This window comes from Rhopilema esculentum, chromosome 21 (assembly GCF_057945365.1).
Source record: "Rhopilema esculentum isolate cy_ngs chromosome 21, ASM5794536v1, whole genome shotgun sequence".
In the NCBI taxonomy this organism is placed as follows: domain Eukaryota; kingdom Metazoa; phylum Cnidaria; class Scyphozoa; order Rhizostomeae; family Rhizostomatidae; genus Rhopilema; species Rhopilema esculentum.
In genome coordinates, this window is record NC_142835.1 from 4,210,573 (window position 1) to 4,229,460 (window position 18,888).

An 18,888-nucleotide genomic window follows, 5' to 3' on the forward strand; every position below is an offset into this window, starting at 1 on the left:
ACCTATCGAGATCGTTACTTGACGAAGCTTCATTTTTTGGCGATATCCTCCCATTTTGATATGCTGAGAACTTAAGTATGGCTTGCTAGGATAAACCCAAGAAGTTGCCGCCTCCTGTTAGGGAACGACCAACCTTATTTGTCACACCTTCAACTCTATAGCTAATTCAAGTTACATGTATTTTTCAAAATATATTATGCAATGCCCTAGAATGCATCACCGATGTATTCTTCTGTTTCTGCTAATTAACGTGACAGATATTTTAGTTTAAGATTTCTACTACAATATGTATATTTTATATTGGTATTTTGATAAATGTTACTTTAGTGCACAAATAGTTTCGTAAATCAGATGGGCTGCTTGGCTTGAACAAGATTTGTTTTGCTTCCCAGCAGGCATTGCGATGCGTTGCAAAATTACTTTTGGAGAGGGGCGGGAGGTAAAGCTAGTTGAGTTGATGGAAGTGTATTGAAATCTTTCCTGTAAAAGCATTATCTTGTGATTTAGAGCATTGTTAGCTGAGAATAATTTATCAACCAAGAATGGAGTCTGACATCGACCCTAAGCCGATCGAAAAGGATTCTGAGGAGATTACTTCGTCACGACCCAGCCTGGACTTAGGAGACGTCGCGTTAGCACTTGTTGCAGAACAACACAGGGAAGTTGAAGCTGAAGGAAAGAAAATGCTTCGATCCTGGAAAGATGTTGCAAGACGAGCACGTATTTTTGAGTATTGTAATGTTGAAGATCCTAATGTGCCCACGCGTGAACCATCAGAAAATGAGGAATCGAAGGAACAAAATGGAACAATCGATTCCAATGAACATGGTATCCTCGAGGAAGTTAGGCCAAGAGGTAGAAGTCAATCGGTCACAAATCCATTTAATTTTCCACAAAAGCCAATCGAACAGATTGAGATGCTCAAAAATGAAGTTGACCTAGAAAGATTGGCTAAAAATGATGTACAGCATGCTAAAAGATCACCAAAGCACAGCCTAAGAAAACAACCACCAGATTTGCCAATGGTTATTTTAGAAGAAACAGAAAACGATATTTTCGTCGAGGAAGGAGAAGAAAAAGGCATGCAAATAATCGCCCCTCACTTTCAAAGACTTTCTTTAATGGGAGACAATGTTTCAGGGGTAAGATATGTGGAATTTTCTTTTTATTGTATTTCTCCCTTGGGTAACAGTCATTTGACACAGAAGTGCTCTAAGACGACGAGACAATGACCGTCGACTATCCTTATTTTTATGGACCTACCTAGTAATTAAATTTTCAAAACCATTTGCAAAAATTCCACACAGATTTCACGCATTAAAATCTTGCAAATAGATACCAACTTTTGTCCTTCCTAGGGCTGGTATCCTTGCTAGGTACAAAAGGCTGGTTTGAAAACTTTTGTTTCAGGAAAGCTGCTGTGCAGTAAAAATTTATAAAGAGACCAGGAGCCTTAACCTTCTTCTCCTATGCTGAACCCTCTCCTCTTCACTACCAAAGCCTCTCAGAGAATTTGGCTGAAATTTGTTATGACAGGCTATTCCAAATATTGTAGCTTTTTTATATATTTTCTGTCTAACATAAAATGCCTTTGCCACCATGTTTGTGAAGCAATGCTATCAAGCTGCAAAATTGCACACTTAGGATTATGAAAGCAAATGTTTAAGTAAAGGGACACTTTTCCAAATATCTTAAAAAGGTTTCTAATGAACAGAAGATTTTCCAAAAAATTTGAAGGCTTAGTGCTCAAGATCATGACATCCTTTCTCTGGACTTATAGTCTTTATAAAAAATCTATGCTTTTACAATCCTAAGTATGATGTCTGTTTGATCATATGCAACTACTTTGCTATGGCTTGTAACCAAGGAAAGGCTTTTAAAGGAAAGCAGCTTATAGTATTTTATCCATATCCTGCCAAGCTTTGCTGATATCTTGAAGCTGAGACTGATGATGTAGAAGATGAGAAAGAAATACTTCTAGGTGCTATTGGCGAACCAATGCTGGGCAATACTGTTGTTGGTTGAAATATTTTCTGATCTCTTTGATGGACCTTTTCAAAATTTTGTACAAAAGCATTAATTTTTTTCCTTATTAAAAATCGTGAGTTTTGTATTTGCCTTGTAAGGTTTGTATCTGGTCTGTTGCAGAATGCAAAAGTATTCTAAGACTAACCAAATATCATTTTGTTTATAGGTTCCTTTTCATGAACTTTCTCAAGCCTCCCAACTGCTTTGTGAAGCGTTATTCATAAGAGCAAAATACATGGCCTTGAGCTTGCAAACATTTTGCCCAACAACAGCACAATGCATTCAAAAGGCAGATGAAGATTACAAGTTAGAGAATTATTTTAAGAGACATGACAAGTCAAACTCTTGGTATAATTTAAAAAGATGTAAGTTGAAAGAGACACATTTCAATGCATAAGATCTTCCAGATTTGTCTTTGTTAATACATGCTTTTTAGAAAAGTTGAAAAAATTAGAAAGCCTAGGCTTAATGAGAAGAGGAATTCTTAGCAAGAAGAGGATTCAGTTATTTCAATTTCTTTCAATCAATTCCATACAATTCATATTATTGTAGGTACTCTAAATTAGAAGATTTAAGCTAAATTATTTATATTTTTCTCGTGTTGATAGCTGTGTGTGCACATGAAGAACATGAAGGTATAAAAGCAGATGGAAGTATTTGGAAACCATTCACCCAAGAATTTCCAGATGATATAGGGTACACATTTGAGATTGTAGATGGCGTATTCAGTATAACTGGTTGCAAAAGAACTGTGAATGGAAAACCCAATAAGAAGAAAGAACCTGTAATTCACCCATTTCCAAGCATAGATGAATTTATTGAAGATCATAATGTCATGCTTGCATTATCAACCCATGGACCAGTGTGAGTAATGACTTTGTTTTTATTTGAGCACCAGCTGTCAATTTAAAACATGTCTTCCCATTGAAAAAATTACAAGAAACTTTTCAAGAAAATGCCTTGAAACATGAGACATATGATCACTAATGTATAATCAAGTTATTGTTACAGTAGTGGTGAATTATTATCAGGTTTTTAATGAATAAATTTAAGCCAGCTAGATGGCAGAATAATTTTCCAGCTCATTGTATTCAATGAAATTGGTTTAAATGGAACAAAACACAAAAGAACTTGTCAAGCCGATAGGGTGTCTCAAAGGGCTTTGGAGGCTACAATAGGGAATTTACTCTGTTTTGAAAACTCAGGCTGCCTCAACATTTGCTAAGGAGGCAGTGCTATACCATCTTTGCTAAACCACTAATTTTGATTCTTTGATCTCATGCAAGCTGTGATGAAATTGTTCGTGATTTTGTCCAAGCTTTATATTGTCTCTACCTGAAGGATGGGGAGGAGGGGTAAAGGGAGGTTCTCAGCATGTTTCATGAAGGGCGTGTAATATGTTGGAAAGGAACATCCTCATTTGTCCTTTTCTTATCTGTTCACATTGTTTTATTGGAATTTTTGTAAATTGTGCACCTTTATGGAAGCTTTTATGTTTTATACTTGACAACTTGTTCAAGTGTCATAACGAACACTCTTTTCCTTGTGTTTCATTCATTGATTTTGAAAATATTTGAATGTTTAAAATCATCATCATTGAATGAATCATCATAATTTTAATGCCTTTGTTCATAAATTGAGCTGCCTCATTGATTCCACAAGTTTGTCACATTCTTTTACACACCTTAACAAGCAAATATTCCAGTTGTCTGAGTTAATTGTTTCTGTTTTATTTTCCAATGCTTTTGGCTCTTAAAGAAGCTATCGTTCTGAACTGAATCATAAAATATTAAAGTTAAATTGTCATGCAATATGGCCTTTGCGACCAATAGGCAGTATAATGCCTTACGGGGGTGTTTGGTTGTTGTAATGTCGGGAATCTAGGGGGGTTGACACTCTGACCGATAGCCTTAAAAAGAGGACTGTACAAAACAAACAATAATAATGATATCCTAAGCGCAAGGACGAATTCCCTATCGCTAACCCTAGCCTTGCACGGTGAAGAATAACTAGAAATATAACCACAAAATTTATTAGTGAAACAATGGCTCACTGTTCATGTCTCAACTACAAATATTATATACGTTAATACTGATAAAGTTAAAGCACATTAAATACAACTTTAGAAAGCTAATCAAATATATTTCAATAAAATACGACTTCCAAAGCAACTTAGCGGACCCAAAGACCATAAGGTATTACTCCGAGATTACGGGGGTATCTACCAGCTGTAAGCAAACTTATGCAATTTGAAGTGCTACTAAAGGATTCTTGCAAGAAACGTGATTACACACGTGGATGGCCTTACTTATTAGCTTAAGTAAAAAAGAATTGTATGACTGCAAACAAATCACTTATATACTTAAACCGATATAAGAAATATATAGATTCTTAGAAATGCTCTACGAATAACGATCTCCTGCAGTAATTCCTTACAATGAAGAAAGGTAAGCGTCCCTTAGCCTACAATACCTCAGATACCAACTCTATCTGTGTAATTATCCTATGCGCCCTTATTTCGCATATACAATAAAGGTGTACTCACAACCTTTTACACGTTGAGTCGAGCTTGTTTTTCCTTGCCTTGACGAGAAAACCATACGTCTGTTGGACTTCAGGACAAGAACTGATTAACAATGAGCGAAACTCCCTTCATATACGATTTCACAAAGGGACACGCTAATTGTTCTGTTAATAAATTTATATAAGCAAAAACAATAACTTCAACGAGTTTGTTACACGCATTGTTCAATTGTGTCCCAAATGCATATTTCGATTTACACCTTAGTAGCGTACGTGCTGTGAAGCTCGTCTTCATGACTGCAATCCGGCACGTCTTCTGTCCATATTAAAGCGTCAATAAATTTAAGAAGTATCGTAAATCCATTGCCATTGCGCGTGTCTTCTTAAACCCAGAGCTTGCTGTCTAGATGTAGCCCCCCCCTGGGTTCAGCACAGTAAACCTTTTTTGTAACGTTTGTTGGTAAAGTTGCTAGCTTTTTGGAAAAACTTTCTGACTTTGGGTAAGCAGGGACAAAAAAGTTGCTAGCTTTTTGGAAAAACTTTCTGACTTTGGGTAAGCAGGGACAAAAATGCTGTGTTTATTGAAGTGTCTACAAGTAAATAACCTTTCAAATTATGATATACTGCCTAATAGGCTTTTAAAAATTAGATGATACTTGATTTTATCAAATTTAATATTTATTGTTTTTATCTCTAGGAAATCCTTTTCATTTCGACGTTTGCAATTTCTTGAATCAAAATATAAACTACACTTGCTTCTGAATGAAATGAAGGAAATTGCTGCTTTGAAAGATATTGCACACAGAGACTTTTATAATGTCAGAAAGGTATTTATTCCTGTTACAAGTTTGTTGCCTTTTCGTGCCGTTTGTTGCCGTTTCGAAGTGTATGCTTTAGCTTGACTTGTGGAGTTGACATGTAAGCATGTTTATGATTAATTTTGTTGGTAGATATCGGACATCCTTTTTCTGTTTAACTGGCCAAGTTCTTTTGGCAATCAAAGGTAGTTGTATGCCATATTACTATTAATTTAGCAATTCAAAAAACTATAGAAAACTCCTATAGAAAACTTGACATATGTCCGGAACTTGGGGTCGCAAAGTTTGAAGTTTAACGCAAGGTTTAGAAGTGAACATTGAAAAACATTGAATTTTTAGAATTTAGGCATGTAGAAATAAGATATTTTTTTCGCATATGTAGAAGAGTACCTCCCTTTTTCGATTTTGCGTAACTGAAGTGATGTCTGGAGACTTTGAGTAACAAAGACAGCCAGAGCTGTTTGAAGAGAAGTATCACTTTAAAAAAGTCTCCTTTAAGAATAACGTATTAATTTGCTTTCCTCAATCAGCGAAAGTCATAAGTACTTATGGTTTGAATAGGGACCTAAATCGTAACACGGGCAATAGAATCAGTTCTTCATTTGCAGAAGTTTTCATTAGACTTTCCTTACAGGTCGATACTCACGTCCACGCTGCATCATGCATGAATCAAAAACATTTGCTAAGATTCATCAAGAAGAAATCCAAAAAATTTGGTGATGAAATAGTCAGCAAAGTGAATGAGAAGGATGCTACATTGAATGAGGTCTGAATGGTACTTTTATATTTATGACAATGTACAGTGCGTGCTTTGCTATATCAGTGTTGAGTGGTTTACCTTTTTTCATTTCTACATATTTACCGAAAGTTCTGCCTCATGTGAAAAGTATGGGGAAAGTTTGCCAAAATAATTGAACAGTTCACACTAAGGCCGTGTTCATAAACATAAAAGATTGCATGCGTTCCAACCTGTTCCGTTCCAAGAAGTGGTATACTCGGGGCTTTCATTTACGTAAGAACGAAAGCGCATTGAAAACATTATCAAAAGCATAATGATACACAGGCATTTTTTTGGTTCAGGTTCCAGGAAACGGAAGAAAACATTGCTAATTTTTCAGACTGCTTACATGGTTCCCGATTGTTGCTAAGAAAGTCTGCTGTTCCATAAAGTGGAACAGAACCTTAACTTTCCCTTTTAGACAGAAACTCGAACTAGTGTGTATTTTTCCGGCTTCCGTGTAAATACTCAACTTGTCCGTTCCGTAAACTAGAATGAAAATGCACCGATACGCAATCTCCACGGTCTTAAACTTGTAAAATAATGTGAGGGTAATGTCTTCTAAATCATTTTGCTCACGTAATCCAAATTTTGATATATTGAAGTGTCAGAATTATCGAATCAAACTGAGATTTATAAAATATGCTCTTGTTGCAGGTTTTTGAAAGTCTTGGCCTAAATGCCTTTGAACTGACTGTCGATAAGTTGGATGTGCATGCTGTAAGTTTCTGTTTTCTTTCTTTGCAAATGAAAGGCTCAAGATTTTAGAAACATCTGTACGTCTGGAAAAGTGGGAGTGGGAAATGTTGTGTCTGGAAAATGCAAGAATAGTCCAAATCACGTTATATTGTCAATACTACTGCTTCACACGAGACTTTCAGTTTAATTTCATTGAACAACGCTAAATATCAACGAGATAATTGGAGGGTTAAATGATCCATTGAACATTTACATCCTTGAGAGAGTCCGCATCCTAAGAGAGTTAAACTAGGGCGGCAAAACGAATCCAACTTTACCCATTGGATGCCGCTCATTTGAAAGCTCAATTCGTTTGGCCAAGGCCTTAGTTACTATTTTTTTATTCTCAAATGGCTAGAAGATTTTCTAAGAATTCTTTTGCTTTCTTTTTGAAGTTTTCTTATGATGAAAAAGATTATCACCATGTTATGAATTTTCTACCAAACAAACATGCAGTTGTTGGGAAGTAAAAAGTTGCTCTTTTATCTTAGGACAACAATACCTTCCAAAGATTTGACAAGTTCAATCTCAAGTATAACCCAGTTGGTAAGTCTTGTTTTGTTTTGTGAAACATGACCGCGTCTTTCGTCATTTTAAGTCGTGTCTAGCTGAAGGATCCAGAGTATAAAACGTCGGAACATAGATCAAAAAATTCTACGCTAGGAAGTATACATACCCAGTTCTGGATCGAAATAGTCCAATCAGAAACGCGAGCACATGACTGTTAAGGTTGACCAATCAGTGCCGCTTGCCGATTGAGAATGTTACCAATGGAGTCCTAAGCTGAAAACGAACTCTTTTTGTCTACACAATAGTGGCTTTTTCATGTTAATGTAGATAAATTCCAAAACTGCTAAATGGAACGACAATTGGGCTCTACCAATAATCGGATTTATTAACACAAGTCATTTTTTAAACAAAATTCTATCCAATGTGAACCCGGATCGATTGAACATCTGTGATATGATTTCTCCAAAATTCTACATCTGAATTTTACATCTCAAACGTATTCAGATGATCAAAAGTAACTTATACTATATTGTTCTTAGGGATATTTTTCACTCTAGCCTTATTCATTTTAGTGTCTTATAACCATCTATTGTTACTTGTAACTTTTAGTTTTATGTTACCATTGTGTTTCAGGTCAGAGTCAAATCCGCGACATCTTTCTGAAAACTGATAATGCCATGCAGGGTAAATACTTTGCTCAACTTATAAAGGTGAATTTTACTCAATGATTTGCAATTTTTCCATTCTCATGTGTTGTTTTATTTTAAGAGACGCTTCTAAAAATTCTCCTCGTGGTCGGTCGAATGCTTAAACAAAGGTTTAGATTGTTTTTCTTTTCAACTTATAATAGAAATGATTGTGAAATGCGTCATCTAACTATTCAAAACTCTTTTTGAATGTCCAAAACTCGTCTGGATTGTAAATTAACAATGGCACTTTTAATGAAAGTTTGAGTTTTAGTTGAGATATTTCCTTGTTCTAATAGGAAGTTCTATCTGATTTGGAGTTCAGCAAGTATCAAATGGTAGAGCTTCGAGTTTCCATTTATGGCCGTAGCAAAGATGAATGGGACAAGTTAGCAAAATGGGCGATTGCCCACAATGTTTACTCGTACAATGTCAGATGGCTCATTCAAGTTCCTAGGCTCTAGTGAGTGACTGATTCTTTCTTAAGCACCCATATTCTTTATTTCCTATCCCCTTTGCCCCGTAGAATTTAGATACACATAATTAAGGGTATTTCTCACTTTGAGAACAATGTTTCGAGTACAATGTGTACACAGAAGACTTCGAGTAGAATGTTTTAACAATGTGTTAATGGTAGAAATTGTTTGTACAACCTCAAAAGAATGCAGTAGCACATAATGTGCTTTCTAAAATTTAGTTGCTTCAAAATATTATATTTAACTTGCTTCTTTATTCTTTTAAGCGATATTTATCGATTGAAAGGGATGCTAAAGAATTTTGAGGAACTCCTTGATAATATCTTCAGGCCCTTGTTTGAAGTTACCATTGATCCACAGACGCATCCAGAATTGCATCAATTTCTAAAACAGGTTTGTCGGCTTGAATTTCAACCTAAGCTTATCTAACAGCCTTTAATTACATTACAAGGATAAGGTGGTAGCAGTTTATTGATATGTTGTTGTAGTTGGATCACATGATTTAAGGTGGAAGTTTGCATTTCGTAGCTACAATGCCTGCCAAAAGTACTTGGAACACCCACCAATTTACGCTGCATTTGATATCTTTCATTCCTTTCATGAAAAAAATTTGCTACTTCCGCCCCCTTCCCCCTCAAACAATGTTGATGATTTAGAGAAATATCATAAAAGAAGCGCAAAAGAAAGTGCTTCCTAAAATCCTAGTCCGTTTGATAGTAAACCAACATTGTTCCGTGGGGGAGAGGGGGATGATTGGTTTTGACCTTAGAAATTGATGTCAGTGTTCCAAGACTTTTGGCAGGCATTGTCTGAAAATTTTCTCGAAAACAGCAATCTGCGATATCAAAACATTGTGCTACCCTAGGGTTTTCGATGGTGCTGATCTCAATGCTACTAATGAAAATTCGAAATTTTCACTCTTTACCCAGTTAAAAGGGGGGGAGGGGGTTTGGACTCTGAACGATTGATATAGTAGATATCCGAGTATTGTTATTTGTTACAAAAAACATTCTACTGATTTTTTCCGTCAATATCATTTAAATCATTATTGAATACAAGTATTTTGTGCAGAATTCGATCATCGGTTTAAGAAACCTATCAATTTTCAAAGAAAAAACAGTATAGTTTAGTGCTTTTGAAAAAGTGTTTTTTTGCTGAAAAGTCCCCTTATTTATGGTTTAATTGTTGATGAAAAAACAAAAAAATTCATGAGAATGTCTACAAACCATGCATGATATGAATAATTGCGAACAACATGCTGGTGAGAAACTGTGCAAATGGCTCAATTTTATCCACCATAACCCTCCCAAAACCATCTACGAATTTAATAAATTTGCTTAGGCTATGCTCCTTCGCATTCACATGTGGCAACATGGTAGCGCTCATAGACACCCCATTCCCTATTATTTTCTATCTTCCCTTGTCCCAGTAATTGGAAAATGGTTTGTGCCAATTATAATTGTTCGTTTTCCATTGTTAAAGTATGCTAGGAATTGAAAGAACGCTCCTTTCCTAATGGGCACGTGATGTAGTATGAAAATGCCTATTGCCAATGGTTACCAACGGTCTACAGCCACGGTCTACACATTTAAAATGTTCATAAAAATCGTATTTTTCAAAGAAAGTAGACGAAACCTCGTCAGTAGGTGTGCATGGCTGGTATAGAAAATATTGTAGGTTTTCAGATCGATACAAGTTGTAAAACTGAAGAAATTCAGGAAAGTGTCAACGGTCTACACTTTCTGAGAATTGAATTTGAAGTACTCTAGATCTTATTCTCCTTTTGAGTGTAGACCGTGGGATTTTCGTCATATTTTGCCGTTTTCTTCATGGAATTCATACAAAGGTTAATTTTATCTTTGAGGGGTATTATTATACACCTTTTGGGTGAATTTGGGGGCAAACATCCCCCTGACAAGTCAGAAAATTGCGAAGGAACAGCCACGGTCTACACAACGGTCTACAAGCGTTCATTTCCGAGGGTGAGAGTTGCCTTGCGGGGCCTTGTCCTTCACATCGACGCGCGCTACATTCGATGAAATAATATATTTTGTTGTGGCAAATGTCACGCAAACAAATACAGCAATCAATTAACGATGAAATAATCTGCCTTGCGCTTTATGAAGACAAAAGTAGCAGGTAGAGTCTAACTTAAAGGCCATTTTGACAATGCAGTAACAGTAGGGAAGAGGGCTTTCTTTGTAGTGCTTCTGGGCCAAGCATTTAGGAGCGCAGGAAGGCGAGTGGATGTCAGTTTTATTTCAGTTCCCTTACCAACCAACATGGAATAGTAGATCAATCAGTTGGGAACTCTGATGTGGGAAACACGGGGTTCCTTTCTACAATTTAGGTAAACACTCTGAAATTTGTGATTTGGGCACTGAATTGCACAACAAGGGCCTATATGAATGACAACTTGTAAATCCGTGATAAAAGGAGAGCAACTACCCGACATAATTCTCAAATACGACCTTATCTATAATTAGAAACATGAAACAGAGGAATCGATGTCACTTTTATAAAATTGCATCCTTTCCATTTTTAGATTATTTTCTAGCTGCCACTCATATTTGTCTCCTTCATCTATCCCATTATTTCTTAGACAGCCATCTGGCTACGAGCCTTTGAAAAGATTCAAAATACAATCTTGATCTTATTTATTGGAAATCGATTTTGATTTTAGCAATTTTCACCTTAATTGAAATATGGCATTTAGTTTTATGGGGGTAGCTTGCCCCCACCCCCGAAAAGAGACAATACCCCCATATCTCCTTATCGGTAACACGTACGATGTTGAAAATGGCAGAAATGGAATCAGCACCATCAAAAACCTATAGGTAGATATTGGTTTTGGTGGAATATCTAATAAGCTTCAAAATGAAATTCAGACAATGCCTGCCAAAAGTACTTGGAACACCCACCAATTTACGCTGCATTTGATATCTTTCATTCCTTTCATGAAAAAAATTTGCTACTTCCGCCCCCTTCCCCCTCAAACAATGTTGATGATTTAGAGAAATATCATAAAAGAAGCGCAAAAGAAAGTGCTTCCTAAAATCCTAGTCCGTTTGATAGTAAACCAACATTGTTCCGTGGGGGAGAGGGGGATGATTGGTTTTGACCTTAGAAATTGATGTCAGTGTTCCAAGACTTTTGGCAGGCATTGTAGTTGGTTAGGAACTAAGACACTGAATAAATCTGTATGCAGGTTTATTTTTATCTCCTAGCTACAGTTTAAACAGTTATATAACTAGTAGAAAAAGTTCATTGAATCCTGCATTCTTTCGTTGCATCCTAATTGATATATTATTTCACTTGCAAATATTCGACTGGTCTCAAATGTGTCTATTTAATATAAGTAAATAATCATCCTGTTGCAAATTGCTTGTTCGTTTTGAAACTGTTTTATTTTAGCTGTTAACTATTTTCTCTGCATAATGTTTTAACCGCATTTACATCATGTATCATTTCATATCGTTTTTCCTATTATTGTTCTTACTAAGAACCTTTCTTTAGGTCAAGTGTAGCTTTAATTAACGCATATCTTGTGAAATCGCCCTCTGGAATAGTCTTTAGATATATTTGATTATTGTGCTTTCAATAAATTGCTTATAGTTTATCACTTCGATAAAGCGAAAAACCTGTTTTATTTGGCTTCATCACGATAGTGATCAATTTTTTTGTCCACTGTTTGATTTTATTTTATTATCACCACTTCTTTATTGTTTCAATATTCTTTGGACCTCTGGCTAAAACCCAATTTCATGCTTATAGATTGTTGAGAAATTGATAATACCTTGATAATAATAGATAATAATGGAAAATTATTTTTCTTGTTTTAACATCCTGTCCAAAATCATTATTTTGATCATTTCCATACCCCCATCATCAAGTGCTCAGTTATTAAGGGTATATTTGTTTTACATGAATGGATGTATACGGTTACTGTTGTATTCATACATTGTTTGCAGGTGATTGGATTCGACAGTGTGGATGACGAAAGCAAACCAGAGGACATTGTATTCTCACAATCAACACCGCGGCCAAAGGCCTGGACATCAGAAAAGAACCCGCCATATGCTTATTACCTCTATTTCATGTACTCCAACATAGTTGTGCTCAACCATTTGAGAAAGTGAGATTTGTTTTTGTTCAGATGCAAGTAAACACTGGTGTATATTAGCTGCAATTAAGTACAGTAATATGAGACATTTTTGCATTGAAGTATCCATAGCGTATATAATCTTTACTGAAGACAAAATCAAGCGAAGTTCGTGTCGTTATCATTGATTGTTGTTGTACTTTTTTTACATAGAGAGCGAGGCTTCAACTTCTTCAGTTTGAGGCCACATTGTGGCGAGGCTGGGCCAGTCCATCATTTGGTCACAGCCTTCATGTTGGCAGAAAATATTTCTCACGGTCTTCTACTAAGGAAGGTTGGTAAATACCTGATGTATGCGCCTTCTTTAAATTTCTTTGGTGTACTGCTTCTTTGCGGTATTTCAAGTTATTACTTAAAAGTTTTATATTCAAAAGAATGGTATTGAGTTTGTATTCAGTTCGGTATCTTCATCAAACCACTCTCTCTTAAATTATGTTTGTTGTGTATTGTAGATAATAAGTTTCATGTTTGTGACAATAAAAGTGAAAAACTGGAATTTGTTGCAAGAATGGATTTGTTTTTCCCCTTAATCCCATGTTTTAATAGTATCTCAACATTGCTTGCAGATTCCAGCATTGCAATACCTCTACTATCTTGCACAAATTGGCATTGCAATGTCACCACTAAGCAACAACTCACTGTTTCTGAACTACCATCGCAATCCTCTTCCGGAGTACCTAGCACGTGGGCTTCAAGTTTCTATATCAACAGATGACCCTTTGCAGTTCCATTTTACAAAGGTAGAAACTTCTGAGAGCATGTTCGGCTTTTGAGTCAGCTAAATTCAGTTTTCTGATGGAAGTCTTGCCTTCTAGGACACCATTTTGTTTTCAGTAAAATGTACTCTGTATGTTATGGGCCTAGAATATGATGGAATGGCTTCTGTACAATACTTTTCAAAAGTTAGAAAAGTCTATGAGTTAGGTCTTTTCTATCTTCAACACTGTTTAGGGATTTATAACCAGCAAAAGCTTGAAACGAAAAACACTCGAAATGATTCATAAAGCTTGAGGTTGGTGTCTCAAAAGCAAAGAAGAGCTTGTATTTCTTAAACTTTGCGCTTTTGGTATATAGAATAGAACGGTTCTTAGTTTTCTTAGTTGCTACTCTGAGTTCATGCTAAATGTTTCTCTTATAATTTATGCTTCAAGCTGCCTGTTTGTTTTTCAAGGAGCCTCTTATGGAGGAATACAGTATTGCTGCCCAAGTTTGGAAGCTAAGTCAAACGGATATGTGCGAATTAGCGAGAAACAGCGTACTCATGAGTGGATTTGAGAATCAGGTGAGAATATAAATGCTGTTTTCAGTATTGCCAAATTGAAAATTCTATCTGTATCAGTTTTGAACTGCTTGCATCAGATGAATTGTTCCCCTAATTACCTCACAACACAATGCTTAGCGTTTGTAAGTAAAAACAATTAAAATTACATTCTCTTTTTACATTAGTGTATTTGTCGCATAGCATTCATATATAACGCTTGAATTTAAAACACTGTAAAAGATAGTATACAAAAATACAATCAATATTAGTTGAATAGGAATGCAACGTAATACAGAAATAATAAAATTTTCTATAAGAAATTATCTTTTTTCTTTTGTCGTTACTTTTCACTTAGGCTTTTTGGGAACCATTTAATAGATAGGTCAATAGATGTTTTAGGGGCATATATAAGCATACGGGGTACCCTAATTCATGCATATTTTGGTGTTACCCGCATATGCTATGTTTGTTCGTTTTTTATTGATTAATTGGCACTATCCAGCCCCTTTCCCCATCACTTTGAGAATGTTACTAGCATACCCTGTAGATTGTTGCTATTCCTTCTTCAGTCTTTCTCGCTTTGCTAACAGTTGCAAATCATCGAGGGCCTCAAAGCCCCTTCTCACCTATGATAAAATTCTTTCTCAATACTAGGTGAAAGCCCACTGGCTTGGCGAGAATTTCTTTTTGGATGGCCCTGCTGGCAACGACATGTCGAAATCAAATGTTCCTGACATCAGAATATCTTATAGACACGAGACTCTGCTCGAAGAACTTGATATCATTTGCAGTCGTGCATGAAATTGTGTAGACGATATAATAATTTTTATATAGATTTATCTTTAAAGTTCTAGTGACCTTCTTTTATAGGAAAAACTACTTTTTAGGCTCTTGTTTAAGTTATTTTTGTTTCTTCTATTGAATCACTTTTCCTTTTCCTGATGATATTTATTTCAATTTTTATATAACATTTTGTGCGATTCTCTTGTTTTGATTTATTTTATAACTTCTTATTTATTGCACTAAGTTCCTAAAATTATTTCGACAATACCTCGCTTCTTCGACTGAAGTACCGAGTCATTAAAAACAGGTACTATTTTTCTGAATAAGCAAGTGGGCCTTTCCGATTAAGTGGTGAAGTGTTTTTGAAAACTGTTTTGCTATTGATGATACCAAAATGAAATCATGCTCATCAAGACCGATTTCCCTACGCACCAACAAATTCTTTTAGCGTACTTCTTTGTGGCTCTACGTCAGCTAGTTCCCCTATGTTATGCCCCTTCAAAATTTTAGCGTTTTTACCCAAGGAAACCAATTTTACGTAACAGCGAACCAGAGCCCAAAGCCTAATTTGAAGAAAATAAACTACCGCTCGTTAGTTATGTTGCAGCAAACATTCCATTTGCAACACTGCAACAATATAAAGCAAAAATGTAGACTTTTCTTTTTCTTAGAACATTTTCAAGAACTACATCACCGTGCTCTAATTATTTTTGCACCTTTGTTGAGAATGATTAATGTAAAAATCGAGATTGATAATGTATATCTAGTCAAAAAAATTGTATCACAGTATTTTATTATATTGGCATTGCTTTTTTTAAATATTTTAGAAATACTGTTTTTAACTCGTATTTATTCTTATAAACCGAAGCTTATGTTCTCTCTTATTCCATCCAGCACTTGTGTCTTTCATGCGTATTACAACTGCTGTTTTATAAATTTTTCTTTTTTATTCGAAAAAACTGGTGTAGCTGCAATCTCCTGCTAGCTTATGATGAGTTCATCAACACAAACCCAAAAGTTAGGGTGCAAACAGGGACATCGCTCCTGGGGTGCACCATAGTAATGTGCCCCCAACTTTTTGGGAAATACCCTTACTTAAGAAACAACCTCTCTGAAAAAGTACCTTTTTAACAACATGGGGCACCTCTATTAAATGTGCCCATGTCCAACTTTGAAAAGGTTTTTGCGAGCGTGGGTGTAAATAGGGTGCTAAAATCCTCGAAGCTGAACCGTTTATTTTATTAGCATTTGAAAAATTAATGAAGGAAACGTTCGAGGTGTCCTGATCGTTATCCATTCCCTATTGTGAATTGCTTTAATATATTAAGCTGGGCTTGCTTGTTATGCAATTTATTCTACAGTTGTTATAACCAGGAATGCTTGCTTAACAGATGAACTCGCACATTTTAACATACAAAGCCTTCGGTCCCAGAACAAGCCACGAAAATGGGTACCAACCAAAATCTTTGTTAAATGTTTCCTCAAAGTTAATAGTCTTTCTGCATTCTCGGCATCACACCAGTCGTTTTGACCAACAATACTCGATCAAAAATTTCTGTTTACAGTATGTTGACCAACCTGGATCGCAGAATAGCGAAAGATCAGCGTGATGATAGAGAATTGGTAGATATTATCGAACATAATTGAGTCAAATTCGCTTATACAACCAGTTAATAATATAACATATAATTCATAATTAACATAATTAACATAATTCATCATTAAAGGCTTTAAGATAAATTTTTATTGTCTTTCAACAATATAATAAGAAACCCGTCATAGTTAAACTTGTAACAGGGGAAGTTCTCATCAAAATAAATCTTTCACAATTCTGTATTCAGCTTGCCTTCCACCTTTTCTTGCAACCCAGTTACTCGTGCTTCATATTTAAGAAAACATTAATCCAGTACTACCGTTTCTTAATTAATCCAGAATGATAAGATGAGAAATTCAAAATTAAATTCAATGCATTCCTAGAGCTAGCAATACAAATTTTCTTTTTATAACAACATACTTGACATAAACAAATGTATATGTATATACTTGTTACATTTCATGATTCTATAAGCCCGATAAACTCTTAACGTATTACTCTAGCCTAAAACATAAATCCTAATATTCAATAACCGCTCCCAAACCATAAATGTTCAACCCATTGATATAATTTACATGAATCTAGCAACTACTTAGGACTTTGGGCATCTTTGGCCCCAGACTCCAGAATTCTGAGCTCTTCCAGTAAGGTTTCATGACGGAATGACACACGAATATCCGGGACATTTGTCTTCGCAATATCGTTCCCAAAATGCCCTTGCTCTTGCAGATGCTCACCTAGCCAATGTTGCTTTACCTGAGATGAAAATAGCATAAAAAACTAACATGTTATTACTAAATACTGACCATGCCTAAGGGACTCAATAGAGAGGGCAACATCCGCGGGCTAATGGAAACAATTTGCGAAACAATATTCAGTACACGGTTAATTCAAAGTATCCGTCACGTTGTATATTACACCATATGTATCCCAGTATACATTCTTTGGTAATGGAACCATACCAAAAACAAAGGAGATATTTCTTCGATGTGCCAAGCAGGGGTGTAGTACTAGGGGGCTGAACCCACCCCCCTTGCTGATGCCGAAAACTGGCAAATTCTACTTTTACTATTGTTGTTCGCACGAGTCCCCTTGTCATTTCGATCGCACTACACCACTGGTAAAAGGTGACAGTTGCTTCAACTTTGCTAAAATAAATTCTTCTTTTTTAAGAAGTAACTTAATCAATGCTAGAAAAAATACAGTGAGATGCCCCGGCTGTTCAAGGATCAAGTGCACAAACCTTTTGCTCAAAGCCACTCATTAATACGCTGTTTCGGGCAAGTTCACACATATCGGTTTGACTGAACTTCCAAACCTGCGCCACAATGCTGTACTCTTCCATCAAGGGTTCCTAAAAAGCAAGAATACATCATGTTCGCTATGAAAATTATCTTTATCTGATGTTTGACGTCATAAATCGCTGAAATTATCTAATCATAATTGAACATATCAAATCGTTTATAAATGTGTATAACAGCCCTCTTCCACCTTTTTCAAATAGCCTGGTGTGGTAAAAGTAGAATTGGAAAGGTATCGTGATCGTTGCCTTGGCCCGTTACCCCGTTTGTGATAGTCTGGCGTTGTAAATCGCAAGAAGGGGATCTTTAAGTGTCGGGAAGATTTAAGAGTCAAAGAGGAGATCTTTAAGCATTGAATCTTTCTTATCGTACAAATGCACAACACAGCTCAAAGTCAGTTGTTCAAAACTGATTGTTAAATTAAATCGTAACAAAAAATTGTTTGCATATGAGAAAAAAATCCACAATTGAAGCAAAGAGGAAGAAGGAAAAGTTGATGGTTTGGAAAATTGAAAGTAAATGTAACTAATTGGTAGAAACATTTTGAGAAACAAACCTTTGTGAAATGGAACTGCAACGGATCATCGGTGGATATGGAAACAAGAAGGCCTCTTGCATGATATTCAGGAAGTGGGTTGCGATGGTAGTTCAGAAACAGTGAGTTGTTGCTTAGTGGTGACATTGCGATGCCAATTTGTGCAAGGTAGTAGAGGTATTGCAGTGCTGGAATCTGCAGATTATTTGATTGTACTTTATTACATGGAAGTACGGAAAGAAATAGAAGCAATAACAACAGAAAAAGTTAAAACTCAAACCGTAAATCTTGAAACATCGATGTCTAATTCAATGCAAAAATAAGCTGCGTGACTGGATACAGTAGAAATAAAAATTCTAAACAAAGTTGAAGTTTTTACCACGAAAGCACAACTATTATTCCTATCAATATTCAATTTAGATGCTGCTAATATCTATTAAAGATCTTTATTCTCAGATATCAATTTGAATCTCCCTTTACATCAATTCTTTGAACATTTTAGAAACGTGTTTCTGCCTTCACAAAGAAAATTTTCCCAGCAAGAATCTTCCATTGTAGCAAATGTAAAATGTGGATGGAAAACATTAAAACAAACTTAGTGAAACAGTAAAAGTCGAAAAAGAATAAAGAAACATATCATTTTTAAACTCTTTGCCAAATTATCAAAAAATTCAGTTTGTGCAAGAGAAAAACTA

The 18,888-nt window shown here is 35.6% G+C and overlaps 2 protein-coding genes across 3 annotated transcripts in view; one reads left to right on the plus strand and one right to left on the minus strand.

Annotated features, from left to right (window-relative positions):
- LOC135684254 (AMP deaminase 2) lies at positions 1-15,657 on the plus strand. The gene is made up of 15 exons (XM_065199725.2): positions 1-1,142; positions 2,195-2,393; positions 2,637-2,892; positions 5,249-5,378; positions 6,004-6,135; positions 6,805-6,867; positions 7,377-7,431; positions 8,029-8,105; positions 8,381-8,544; positions 8,824-8,950; positions 12,529-12,692; positions 12,873-12,993; positions 13,286-13,459; positions 13,891-14,001; positions 14,635-15,657. Exons 1-15 carry the CDS (start codon positions 543-545, stop codon positions 14,779-14,781), a joined length of 2,520 nt encoding a protein of 839 aa, XP_065055797.2. The 5' UTR covers positions 1-542; the 3' UTR covers positions 14,782-15,657.
- LOC148957579 (AMP deaminase 2-like) overlaps positions 15,085-18,888 on the minus strand; it is a 17,020-nt gene continuing 13,216 nt past the window's right edge. For both annotated transcript variants that reach the window (XM_089115101.1, XM_089115100.1), the window contains exons 13-15: positions 18,215-18,388; positions 17,601-17,711; positions 15,085-17,113 (exon numbers count right to left, since the gene is read on the minus strand). In XM_089115101.1, coding sequence (XP_088971227.1) covers positions 16,946-17,113; positions 17,601-17,711; positions 18,215-18,388 — 453 coding nt within the window. In that variant the 3' untranslated portion in view covers positions 15,085-16,945. The remainder of the gene's footprint in view (positions 17,114-17,600; positions 17,712-18,214; positions 18,389-18,888) is intronic.